The following is a 13,334-nucleotide window of genomic DNA, read 5'->3' on the forward strand; positions in this document are numbered from 1 at the left end:
CATTCCTGCTTAAGAGGAGCATAGTTTCCCCTGTAGTGTGAATACCAGCAGACAACTTTACCTCTAGCAGAAGTCAAGGTGTCTTATTGTATTTATTAAAATAGTATAAGTTACAGCAAACTTGCTCTATTGTATGTTTGCTTGACTTACTATATTTTGAAAAGTTAAAGTGCAAAAGACTCTTGAAAAACAAAACATTCCCCCCCAAAGCCATTATCTTGCTATCATGTTAAACACAAGCCTACCCCTTGCAGAAACAATCTTTTGCATATTAGGATCTGTGTCTTTGTGTTTTGTACCATACTTCAAATTTGAGAATTGAAACCTTGCAACTCAAAGTGCATTAGATGAACAGCATTTAAAGTATCAGTTCCTCAAATATACTCCTTTTCATATTTCTATGTAAAGCTTTGCATATATACCCTGTATTTTCAGTTGTTAAAACTGATTATTTGATTCTAGTCTGAGGGAACAATTTGCATCAGCATAGTTCCTATCTTTGAAAATCCGCTATGGTGCATGCTGTTTCAGTGTTATACTGGCTAGAGAACAGATGCCATGCATCATTTAAAAAAAAAAATCTTCAGTTAATTTTACACCCTCTGCCTATAAGTCCTACAGTGGGGCCAGGCAAAAAGAACACTGTTGGCTCAGAGTAGTCTGACACCCAGGAGGGTACTGGATCAAGCCATTTGATCATAGACTACAAAGCCAGAAGGGACCACTGGGATCATCTAGTTTGACCTGTATAATACAGGTCATAGAACTTATTTAAATTTAATTCCTGTTTGAACCAGAGCGCATCTTTTTAGAAAAATATCCACCCTTGATTTTTAAAATTGCCAGCGATGATCAATCCACCACTACACTGGTTAGATGTTCCACTGGTTAATTATCTTCACTGTTAAGGATATGTCACTCAAATTGAGGTCCCCTGTGATAGGCCTGTGAGGAGGCAGTAATTCTGTTCTCTAGTGTGATTTGGTGGTCTGTAGCAGAAACCAGCTGGTACCCCATCTTTTGTGTTTTATCTGTTAGGACATTTATCCTAAATGTGATTCTGGATCACTTACTTCTGAGTTATCGGTGATTCAGAAACAGGTAATGCTGTTTTTGATGTAGAGTGCCACTCCTTCTCCCCATAAAAACAGTTTACTGTGTCTAACTGCCTCAGTGTGATCAAAGGACCAGCTATGTCTTGCAGTGAACTTATGTGTTTCTTCAGTTTGTGAAAAGAGCAGTTGATGGAAATGCTTATTAAATTACAAGACTGACTTGGAAAGCCTGGATGAACCTGAGGTCATATACTCTACAAGGGTAAGACCTGGATGTGGAAGGGTCCGCTACAGTGCCCTTAGCCCTGATTGTCTTAGCCATGTGTCCTTGGTCCTTCATTTAAACCACACGTTAAAATATCCACCAACTTAGAGAATTGGTCTGCTACACCTTCAGTGTAATAAAAGTGAATATATTAAAGAAGCTCTTCCTAGAACAAATTAATTATTTTGAGTTCTGGGAGGCAGAGCTGCAGTATACATGTAGAGTATCGGATAGTTATTACTTCAAGGTCAATGTATAAAGGAAGAAAGGACTTTTTATTTCCTAATTAATTCTTTTTCTAATGATACTCAGGTTGATTTATTAAAACAATACAATTGTTACTGTTAAAATAGTCTTGTGCTGTTATCGTAATTTTAGCAATCTAAACCTCTTTGATACTACAGAATATGTCAGCATAAAAGGGACCAAAATACCCATAATTTAAAAAAAACCTATATATATATCTTGGTTTGTCGTATGGTGGGCCTGTCCCATTCTCAGCATTGGTTGAAGTTCACATCCAAGGTTTTATCCTGTTTACAAAACAGTTACAATACCATGAATATTTCAAATTGGAGCTATACCTCTACCCCGATATAACACGAATTCTGATATAACATGGTAAAACAGTGCTCCGGGGGAGGCGGGGCTGCGCACTCTGGCAGATGAAAGCAAGCTAGATATAATGCGGTTTCACCTATAACGTGGTAAGATTTTTTTTTTGGCTCCCGAGGACAGTGTTATATTGAGGTAGAAGTGTATGTGTCATGACAAGGTTTCTGACAGCTGTGTTGTCATGGGTTCCCTAAATTGACTTATATGTGGGTCATCGGTTACAAATTCAGTCTAGTAAGGCAGACTGATTCTGCAATTCTACATTTTCACAACAGTTGTAATTCAGAAAACCAATTCTCCTTCTCTTATCTTCGTGCTCTCCCAATCCTGGGCCAGCTGTGCACTCTGAGTGACCTCTGGTGTAAGCTAGAGGAGCCTAAAGGCCGACTTTTCCATGTACTGTTTGGTATGCCAATGGCCCCAGAGGGGCTGGCAAGTAACTAGGGATCCCTGGGTCAGAAGGACACCCTGTGCACTAGAGAGGGGTGGCAGAGGAGTCAGTATGCTGTTTCTGCACCATCAGAATACACCCTATGTTAGCTATGGTGATTCTCAGGGCTGCTTAGCACTGGCAGTGATGTGCAAAGTAGTCCTAGAGCAATGCAGGCTCCATTTATTCAGAAACTATTGTCCTTGTGCTGGGTCCTGTGCCTCAGTCTCAGGTTTCTTGGCGTGGTACTGTAGAATTAAGTCTTGGGGTTTAAAGCACTTGTAACTTTGGGAACCGCTGTGATAGCTCAGTGGCCCTGTACTGCTTTTATCTTGGCAGATGAAACTTCTCCCACTTGTTGTACTCTACTTTTCTGCCCTTGTTAGTCTTGACTGGAATCTAACTTTATATGAATTTTAAATTAATCTTTTTTTGTCAAGATTTGGCTATGCTTCTCCCTGCTACTGGTGCTTGGTGTGAAAGAGGACAGTGAAGTGTGAAAATACAAAGATTACAATCCTGTTGTTCAGGCCTGGAAAAAGTCCCTACATACAGCTTGCTTAGAATATTATATATTCTTTGCCCCTTTATTCTTGCTAGCATGAGGAAAAACAATGCAGCTTATCTAGACATAAATCTGTATTTAAAGCTGGTTCGCCTCAAAGTTGTTCCTGTTAAGCTGTCTGATTCCTCTGCCTGCATAGGTACGTATCTCAGGCTTGGTAGCTTCAATGACCCACAAGTGCTCTGTTACTTATCTGTGTGTTCCAGTGGAAATAGTGTGGGTGGTGCCCTTTATTGTCAGTAAAGTTGTGACTTGTTAACCTAGCACTGAGTTTGAAAAATGGCTGTGTGGTTTTTAACAATAAAAACAAGGCATTTTTCTCCTACTGGCTAGATTGCCGCCAATTTCTGCAAATAATTCTAAGTGCATGTGTGGGGTGGTTTATATAAAGAGAGAGAGGCTGGAATTTCTCTCTTTAGTTCAAGCGTGATTAGTTTGGTCTTCTATCTTAATTTCTTAGGGAAAAGTTCTTTCCAGTCACAGATATGCTCTGTGGCCCAAATAATTTTTTGTGTATACAATTTTGAGCCGAACTGGAGAATTATATGAGGTAGTTGGCTCAGGAGCAGCAAGGGAGAATTAGATGTAAACTGCTTTTTGAAAATACAGTGTAGTGGTTCCCAACCTTTTGAAATCCTCTTTACAGAAGAGTTGTGGATGAACTTCCTACCATGTACTAACTTGGCTTCTGCCATCTATTCTTTCCATTTTTCTCTCTATATTCTCCTCCTTCCATCCACTAGTTTTCTTCTTATTGGTTCTTTCTCTTCTGGGTACTTTTTTTCCTTTCTTCACCCCTTCTCCACTCCCCCACCTCTAATGTAATTACATGCTGCTCAGGGTGGGTATTGGTGTGGCGTGGACGTGTGCTTTCATGGCCGAGGCATGTACATGAGCACTGTGTTAGGGGCTGCCTTAAAGCAAGTGGAACAACAGATGACTCTGAAGAAGTTGCTTATTTGTCTGCAGACATGACAGCATGTTCACATTTGAGATACTGTGAGAGCAGGACAGATCCAGGTTCATATAGCCTTCCTGCTCCCACTACTCCTCTCATCTATCCTCAGCCTCCTGGACTAGTCTGACAATGCTCAGTCCCCCTCACTAGTCTATCCTCCCCCTGTTTGGAAAACACTGGTTCGATGAGTTGTGGGTGTTGTCCCTTGATGTTTTAAAGCTGTTTTAGCCAAGAAACTTCAGATTAGGTTTATTAATCTGACTTTGCTGAGGTGAAGTGCATGGGATTATATTTGAGGGGTGGGGAGCTTTATTTTAGAGGCTAAATTGGGATTTAGAAATATAACCTAGCGGGGAGAGGGTCTGATTGAGTGGAATGACAGAGAGAGGGTTGGTAACCAGAAACCACTGAGTTCTATTCCAGCATTCTCTTGCAATGTTAGACAGGATTAAAAAAATAATAAATAAAAAATCCATTGTTCACCTAGCTCTAGTTGAAAGGTCCTGTTCTATGCCACAGAAACTCACTTTTGTAGAACTGCTCAAGGAAACATTATTTTTTTTCCTTGTGAAATTTTGACCAACACTTTCTTCCCCTCTGTTTTCATTTAAAAATTGACTTTTTTTTGGCAAATCAGGGCCGCCGGGGGGGGCGGCAAGTGGGGCAATTTGCCCCAGGCCCGGCAGGGGCCCCCACGAGAATGTCGGAGGCTCCCCCTCGCCTCCGCCTCCCCCCATACCCTGGTGCCTCAGCGCGCCGCGTCCAGGAGCTGCCCTGGACAGTGCTGTAGCAGCGGCATGGCTTGGGTGGGGCCTGAGCTCCTTCCGCTCAGAGCTGCGTGGTCATGGGGCGGGGCTGCAAGCTCTGGTGGGCCGAGCAGGGGGAGCTCAGGTCCTGCTGGAGCCTCACCGCTGCTGCAGCGCTGTCCAGGGCCGCTCCCAGACGCGGCGCGCTGAGGCTCTGGGAGAGGGGGTAGGCGAGGGTAAGCGTCATGGTAAGGAGCCGGGCACCCCCCTGACCCCAGCCTGCCCACAGCCCCGACCCCCAGCCCCTCTGACCCAGGCACCCCCTGATCCAATCCCCCCCAGCTCTGACTCCGGCACCCCCTGATCCCATCCCTCCGCAGCCCAGCCCCCCAGCTCTGAGCCCAGCCCCTCTGAGGCAAGCACCCCCTGACCTAGAGTCCAACTCCCCACCCAGCCCTGGGCAGCGCCAGCGCCACCCCCAGGCAGCGCCAGCCCATTGGCACCAACCATCACCCAGCGACAGTCCATTATGTAGTTCCAAATGAATACATACCATTAAAGCATTTAATGTTTTTAAATGTATTTTGTGTATTTTCAAATTAGTAAAAATTAATTTTTGAATATATTTCACTGGCTATTTTTTACATTTCCAAATGTTGCTATAGTATTGCAACTTTTTTTTTCATGGAAGGGGCCCCCAAAATCGCTTTGCCCCAGGCCCCCTGAATCCTCTGGGCGGCCCCCTGAATCCTCTGGGCGGCCCCCTGAATCCTCTGGGCGGCCCCCTGAATCCTCTGGGCGGCCCCCTGAATCCTCTGGGCGGCCCCCTGAATCCTCTGGGCGGCCCTGTGGCAAATAAATTGTTTTCTTGAGGGGAGAGACGGGAAGATAGAAACTTTCAACCAGTTAAACATGTCTGCTTTCTGTTGTACCTATCTGGCTAAGAAACTTCATCCCTTACAAGCTGTGTCCTCCTTAAATGATCAGCTAAAGCCCTAGTTCAGCTTCAGCCATGCACTTGAGTCTCTTCCTATTCAGTCAGCAGAATGCTTAAACGTGTGCCTAAATGTAAGCTTATGCTTAGGATCTTTATAGAATTGGGGCCTGTGGTAACTGGAGGGCTTCCCACATGTTTTCTTTACTTGTCTTTCCTTTATCTGACTGTGGAGGCTTTGTCATCTCCCTGGATGGGAGTCAGCACTCATTCCCTGAGTTGATTCAAATTTTATTTAAATTCAAATAATGTTTAAGAGAAGAAATGGATCAAAACAGTGTCTAAATGTCTCTTGGAGACAAACTTCTGAAAGCAGCACTAACAGAAGTTAAACATAAATTACAGAAGTCTCAACAAAATACAAAGCTGGTATTGGGGGTTTCTGGCACAAAAGAGATTCAGGGTTGTACCAGTCCACTGCTGTGTGTCTCTCTTCCCTGCCTCCCCCCCACCCCCTAGCTTTTCTTAGTCTGTCTCCTCCAACACTGCCAAAGTCCCTTAAAATCAGGGTCTTTCCACTGTCAGCAGTGGGCTTTGCTTCAGGCCCATGGTGAGAACAAATGCTTGTTCTCTCCAAAGCCACCTACTTTCTGGTCCCTAGGCCTTGCATCAGCTCTGTCCATGCACAGGGATAGGATTCCTTATTCCCTCTGTCTCCTTGGTAGTTGGTTGACCAAAGTATAAATTACTTATACAGAAGTTAGCATTGTAGTCATGTCGGTCCCAGGATATTAGAGACATGAGGTAGATGACGTAATATCTTTTATTGGACAAAATTCTGTTGGTGAGAGAGACAAGCTTTCGAGCCACACAGAGCAGCTCTTCACATATGTTTCACGTCTAGTTATCTGTCACTCTTGTAAAAAGTGACTCTTGAATTTGAACTTTTAATTGAATACATATAACAGTTAATTATTAAGATCCAGATTTATGGAGATGTTTTACTTTAGTAAGCACTTTAACTCCTTTTATGCACAGGCTTTTACCTAGGACATAAGGACTAAATCTTAAATGAAGAGCGCAGTTGCAAATGTAGTATAATCTTTTTTATGTAAAAGGAATAGAAAATTTAACCAGATCCTTCTCCTGAAACAAAATAGTGGCTTGATATTTGTCTTCCACTGGTTTAGCAATCAGCACTTTGCTAAATTCTTTCTACAGCACAACTTAACACTGAATGTGGACAGGGCAGTTAGTGTTTTTAAAAATATACTAGTTGGCTGTGGTTAGCCATAGGATCCTCCATGTTCTTACATGTCTCTCCCCACAAGAAAGGCAAAATCATGTTGGTAACATTATGTTAAAATGTTAGTTATGCAGTTTCCCAGAGCAGATTAGGCCAAAGGGTTGCATGAATGTCTCCAGGAATGTTGTTAGTCAAACCAAAAATCATCACTGTATGCAGAAATCTGTACAAATATTCTCCAGAATTGGCGCTTTCTCAGTAAGAGATGCTGCACAAGTGCTTTCTATTCTCCACTACTCCCACTCAGTAAGTTATCTTTTGAGTCGTCATAGCCATACCTTTTTAGTTATAACCTATGCTCTTTTTTTCTCTCCTCCTCTTCTCCCCACCCAGATCGAATTCAGTTACCCAGGAATATGATTGAAAACAGCATGTTTGAGGAAGAACCTGATGTGGTTGACTTGGCAAAGGAGCCTTGCTTGCATCCATTGGAGCCTGATGAAGTGGAGTATGAGCCAAGAAGTTCACGACTACTGGTGCGTGGCCTTGGAGAGAATGAAATGGATGAGGATGAAGAGGATTATGAATCATCAGCGAAATTGCTGGGCATGTCCTTCATGAACAGAAGCGCAGGTCTCCGTAATAATGCATCTGGCTATAGACAGAGCTCAGATGGATCATGCTCAGTGCCCTCTTTAAGGACCATGGTGGTTTGTGCAGTTGTTCTTCTGATTGCAGTTTCAGTAATAATGGTGATCTACCTTCTTCCCAAATGTACCTTTACCAAAGAAGGCTGCCATAAAAAGAACCATACAATGGAACTGATATATCCTCTAGCAACTAATGGAAAGAGATTTCCATGGGCAAAAACCAGGCTTCCCAGTAATGTTGTACCACTACACTATGATCTCATCTTGCAGCCAAACCTAACAACTACAAAGTTTGCAGGTTCTGTACAGATAACTCTTAATGTCATCCAGGTCACTTGGAATATCATACTTCATAGCTCAGGACTTAATATCACCAAGGCAACTCTGACTTCAGCAGGTTGGAATCAGGCAAAACCAGTTGAAGTCCTGGAATATCCAGTGCGTGATCAGATTGCAGTTGTGGCTCCTGATGCTCTACTTGTTGGGCAGAACTACACCCTCAGCATAGACTATTCATCTAATTTATCAGATACCTATTATGGGTTTTACAAAGTCTCCTACAAGGATGAACATGCTAATAAAAGGTAGGCTTATGAATAACTTTTCTCATCCTTGTATTTCTAGGTTGTTTTGTATGTATTCATTTGTACTTGATTCATTAACTTAAAAAATAATGATGGTGGGGAGTGGGGTGGGGAGAGGGCGAGGAGCAATGGCTTGGCAGTGTGGTTTTTCTGACTCTGCACCTGAGCCCTGAAGTGTATAGCAAAGGAGTTCTTCAGGAGATCGTCGCTAGCAGTGTCTGTCTGAAAACGAGCAAGGATTTTGCTTTTTTATTTAAAAAATTCCTTTGGAAATACAATGTTCCCTCTGTTTTGAATATTAATTCTTCATGTTGATGGCAGCTTATACAAAGATCAGGTCCACTGTGGGAGAGTGAAGCAGAAGTTTCCATGATTAAAATCAATGCTGCTTCAAGAATCTCTTGCATGGGTTGGTTCGTTATAGCACAGTCCTTCACTTCAGTTCTGTTTCCCAGCTTGTGGATAGTTATCTTGTTAGGTTATATTAATCTTGCGTCCTTTCCTGGTTTTCTCTCAGATTGGTTTTTGTTGTTCTTGTCATGGTGGTGGTGGTAATGAGTCACTACGGCAGAGGGATCGATACTCTTAGCCATGAATGTTAATGATTGGAATTTTTCCAAAAGACCACTTGGTCTACCTCTTACTAAATCAATAAACAATCACAAGGGTTGTACTAAGCGTCTTCCTTCTGGTCTCTTAGAAGTAGGCAAGTAATAAAGGCTTTATTATTATTATTATTATTATTTTTTTTTTTTCTTCTCGATATGTAGCCAGGTTGTGATAGCCTTAGGCCTGGGCTACACTAGTGGGGAGGTTCAAACTAAGATACTTTGACTTCAGCTATGCTATTTGCGTAGCTGAAGTCGCATATCTTAGTTCGACTTACCTGGCCGTCCTCACGGCAGCGAGTCGACTGCTGCAGCTCCCCCATCGACTCCGCTTATTCCTCCTGCCGAGGTGGAGTATGGGCATCAATCCCCAATGTATCGAACACTACCCGCCAATCCGTCGGGTAGTATAGACTACCCTTACTCACATAAAATAGTACCTGACTCCTTGAGCAGTCTCATTGATTTCAATGGGGCTACTTGAGGAGTAAATTAATATTAAAGTGTGGCACAAGCTGACCAAGAATATTTTGCTGCCTGTAACTCTTAATTAATGACATATAAGGGACCTGAATAATCCAGATTTAAAATTAAATTTAATCAATTTTAAAAAGAAAACCATCTAGTGTAAAGTTTATTATTTTATTTATTTTTGGTAAGCAAGCAAGAGAGCTGCATAGTATAGGAAAGATGCTTTGCTGAGCTTTCACTAGTTTTTAAAAAAAATCTTGTTTACCTAACTAAATGATGCAGTTGTATCTCCCTGCCTCTTCCCATAACACGCTAACAGTGATAAATTTAAAAGGCAACACATTTAAAAATAAATGCTTTTTTTGATGTCACTTAAAATTAACCTGTAGAACTTGTCACCATCAGGCTATCAATAAGGCAAATTGCTTAATATATACAAGAAAAGGGTTGTATACATGTTGTCATTTGAGAATAACTTCTGCTACAAAAACTGGGGTACACTTAGTCTATAAATTGTAGCAGTGCATGCATTGATCACCCTCTAACAGGAAGAATCCTCATGTAACACAGGCACTTGTCCTCCAGTCCCCAAATGATATATTCTGTTGTGGAACCGGGCACATCACAGTGGGTTTGACACTTTTCTTTTTTTTCCTTAAGCACCTGGCTTTTCGAAGGCAGAAGTCTGGGCTAGATACCATTGGTTTGTTCCAGATTGGCTATGTCTGGCTGGCCAATTTTCTGAACAGTCAAAACAAGTTCCATATTTTCCTACTCAGAAAGAAACCTTATCCATAAACAAACATCAAGGAGAGGATATTCATAAGCATATGGTGACATTCACTCTCTGGAGGGTACCTGTTGACAGATTCTTTTCCCAGTGTTGTAGCCAGCTGTTGATCTTTTCCCCTTATTCTTTTGGCTTTGAATTAAAATACCAAAGATTCTCATGCTAGTGAGCCAAAGATCACTATAATCTGAGGTGTCGATCACATCTAAGTAGCATTACTTGAAAGTTTAAATAAAATACACTGCCACAGTGAGGAAGCTGAGAATGCAGGCATTACAATGAAATATATGAAATGAAATAACTGCAGTCAGAGCTTAGAAGGCAAAATTCATTTATGCCAATAATTGTGGGCAACTGGTTCCATTTTGCTTTCGTTTTCTATTAGGTTCCCTTCCAAAAAGCCTCCCTTCATTCTCCACATTTAATTTACTTTAACATTATAGTTTTTTAAAAATGCAGGCTGTTGAAGGGTGAAACTGACCTGTTAGTGTGTGAATGATATATTAGCCTCAGGCATCAGTCCCGAGTGCAGATCCCCAGCCCCGGTTGTGCAGCAGCAGGTGCTGACCCTGGGCTCTGGTGTGTGCTGGCCCTGGATGCTGACCTTCAGCCTTAGCTGTCTGGCAGCAGGCTTCTGCCGCTAGCCCCAGCCATGTGGAACCAGGCGCTGGCCCCGGTCACTGATCCCTGGCCGTGTGGCAGTGGGCACTGATCCCTGGCCCTGAACGCCAGTCCCCAGTCCTGGTCACAGAGCAGCTGGCGCTGAGCCTGGGCTCCAGTAGGTGCTGGCTCAGGGTGTTGACCCTCATCACCAACTATGTGGTGGCGGGGTCCCCACCCAATCCTCCCTGGCCCCCACTGATCCCCATCCCTCCATCCAAGTCTTAATTAGCCAGGACTATTTGTGAAAAATGATAATAGGAAAGATACAAATGTTACTTTTCAAAACACACTTAGCAGCTAGCAGGGAAGCAGTGAAAAGTGATATTAACACAGATACAAGTATCACTTTTCATAGTATATTTTTTATTATCTAGTCTGCAAAAAAAACCCTACATAAATAAATGGCAATGATTTGGGCATGTATACATGTCCATATATTAGGGCTGTCGATTAATCGCAGTTAACTCACGTGATTAACTCACAAAAATTAACGGCAATTAATCGCAGTCTTAATCACACTGTTAAACAGTAGAATCCCAGTTGACATTTATTAAATATTTTTGGATGTTTTTTGTACATTTTCAAATATATTTACTTCAATTACAACACAGAATACAAAGTGTACAGTTAATATTAATATAAACACTTTATTTTTTATTACAAATATTTTCACTATACAAATGATAAAAGAAATAGTATTTTTCAATTCACCAGATACAAGTACTGAAGTGCAGTCTCCTTATTATGAAAGTGCAATTTACAAATCTAGATTATTATTTTTTTTGGTTACATAACTGCACTCAAAAACAAGTACAGTGTAAAACTTTAGAGCCTACAAGTCCACTCAGTCCTACTTGTTCAGCCAGCCGCTAAGACAAACATATTTGTTTACAAGAGATAATGCTGCCTGCTTCTTATTTACAATGTCACCTGAAAGTGAGAACAGGCATTCCCGTGGCACTTTTGTAGCCGGCATTGCAAGGTACTTATGTGCCAGATATGCAAAACATTCGTATGCCCCTTCATGCTTTGGCCACCATTCCAGAGGTCATGCTTCCATGCTGACGGTGCTCGTTTAAAAAAATGTTTTAATTAAATTTGTGACTGAACTCCTTGGGGGAGAATTGTATTCCTCCTGCTCTGTTTTACCTGCATTCTGCCATATATTTCATGTTATAGCAGTCTCAAATGATGACCCAGCACACGTGCTGTGAAAGTGTTCTTAATATGAACAACATTTTGACAAAACGCAAAGAAGGTACCAATGTGAGATATCTAAGGATAGATACAGCACTCAACCCAAGGTTTAAGAATCTGAAGTGTCTTCCAAAATCTGAGAGGGACGAGGTGTAGAGCATGCCTTCAGATGTCTTAAAAGAGCAACACTCCGATGCAGAAACTACAGAACCTGAACCACCAAAAAAGAAAATCAATCTTCTGCTGGTGGCATCTGACTCAGATCATGAAAATGAACATGCGTCAGTCCATACAGCATGGACGCATGTCCTCTGGAATGGTGGTTGAAGCATGAAGGGATATTTAAATCTTTAGCACATCTGGCATGTAAATATCTTGCAATGCTGGCTACAACAGTGCCATGTGAACGCCTGGTCTCAATTTCAATTGACATTATAAACAAGAAGTAGGCAGCATTATCTTCTGCAAATGTAAACAAACTTGTTTGAGTGATTGGCTGAACAAGCAGTAGGACTGAGTGGACTTGTAGACTCTAAAGTTTTACATTGTTTTGTTTTTGAGTGCAGGTTTCTTTTTGTACATAATTCTATATTTGTAAGTTCTACTTTCATCATAAAGATATTGCACTAAAGTACTTGTAATGGGGGAACTGAAAAACTTTTTACAGTGCAAATATTTGTAATAAAAAGATATACAAAGTGAGCACTGTGCACTTTGTATTCTGTGTTGTAATTAAAATCAATATATTTGAGAATATAGAAAACATCCAAAATATTTAAAAAATTTCATTCTATTGTTTAACAATGTGATTAATTTTTTTAATCGCTTGACAGCTTTAATATTTATTTTATTTTTTCCAAAGTTAATTAAGTATTTTAGGAAAAGTGTCGGGGCAGCCACCAGCAAGAGTTGATGGCCACACTGAGTCCACAAAAAATGTTGTTGAGAACCCCTGAGCTACCCCCTCTTAGACAGATGGATTTACTATTGCAATGGATGAAAAGTGATGGAAGGTTTAGTGTCTGCGCTGAAGTGGTGCATCTGTGCTGCTGTAGCATTTTTAATGTAGACCTACCCAAAGATACTGACTGGGCCAGCAGTTGTCCACAAGTCAGTGGCAGGATGGGGAACAGTTAGATGGGACCTGGGAGTGGCTCTTCCTGCCTCTTGAAAGTTATGGATGGACAGAAGCAGTCAGTCATCCTGTCTGCCAGTGAGGCATGAAGTTTATTCCCATTATTAGACACTTCAAAATAAAAGTGCCTGGTACATGTGTCTTAGTCGTCTTTTGAGCTACGTACTCTTAAGGATATATGAGCTTTTGAGTACTTGGCTACTGGGACAATTGTTTACTGATAATGTGCCCTATATTTCAATCTAATCGGTTTATAGTTTGATGAATTAGACAAACTGGATCTTCTGACTGCATTATGCTGGAAAGACCATTTGAATAAAAATTGCATTGAAAAATCTTTTGAGACTTAAACTGATGACAGGCCTTTCTTAAAAGTGTGCTTATTCCATCCTGACAAATCATGGCTACCTCTCTGTTCCCAG

The 13,334-nt window shown here is 41.5% G+C and overlaps 1 protein-coding gene across 3 annotated transcripts in view; it reads left to right on the forward strand.

Annotated features, from left to right (window-relative positions):
• Positions 1 to 13,334, forward strand: part of LOC123372813 (leucyl and cystinyl aminopeptidase) — a 93,414-nt gene that overhangs the window by 35,724 nt on the left and 44,356 nt on the right. For all 3 annotated transcript variants that reach the window (XM_045021295.1, XM_045021296.1, XM_045021294.1), the window contains exon 2: positions 7,208 to 8,048. In XM_045021295.1, coding sequence (XP_044877230.1) covers positions 7,231 to 8,048 — 818 coding nt within the window. In that variant the 5' untranslated portion in view covers positions 7,208 to 7,230. The remainder of the gene's footprint in view (positions 1 to 7,207; positions 8,049 to 13,334) is intronic.

Source organism: Mauremys mutica, chromosome 6 (genome assembly GCF_020497125.1).
Source record: "Mauremys mutica isolate MM-2020 ecotype Southern chromosome 6, ASM2049712v1, whole genome shotgun sequence".
NCBI classification, from domain to species: Eukaryota; Metazoa; Chordata; order Testudines; family Geoemydidae; genus Mauremys; species Mauremys mutica.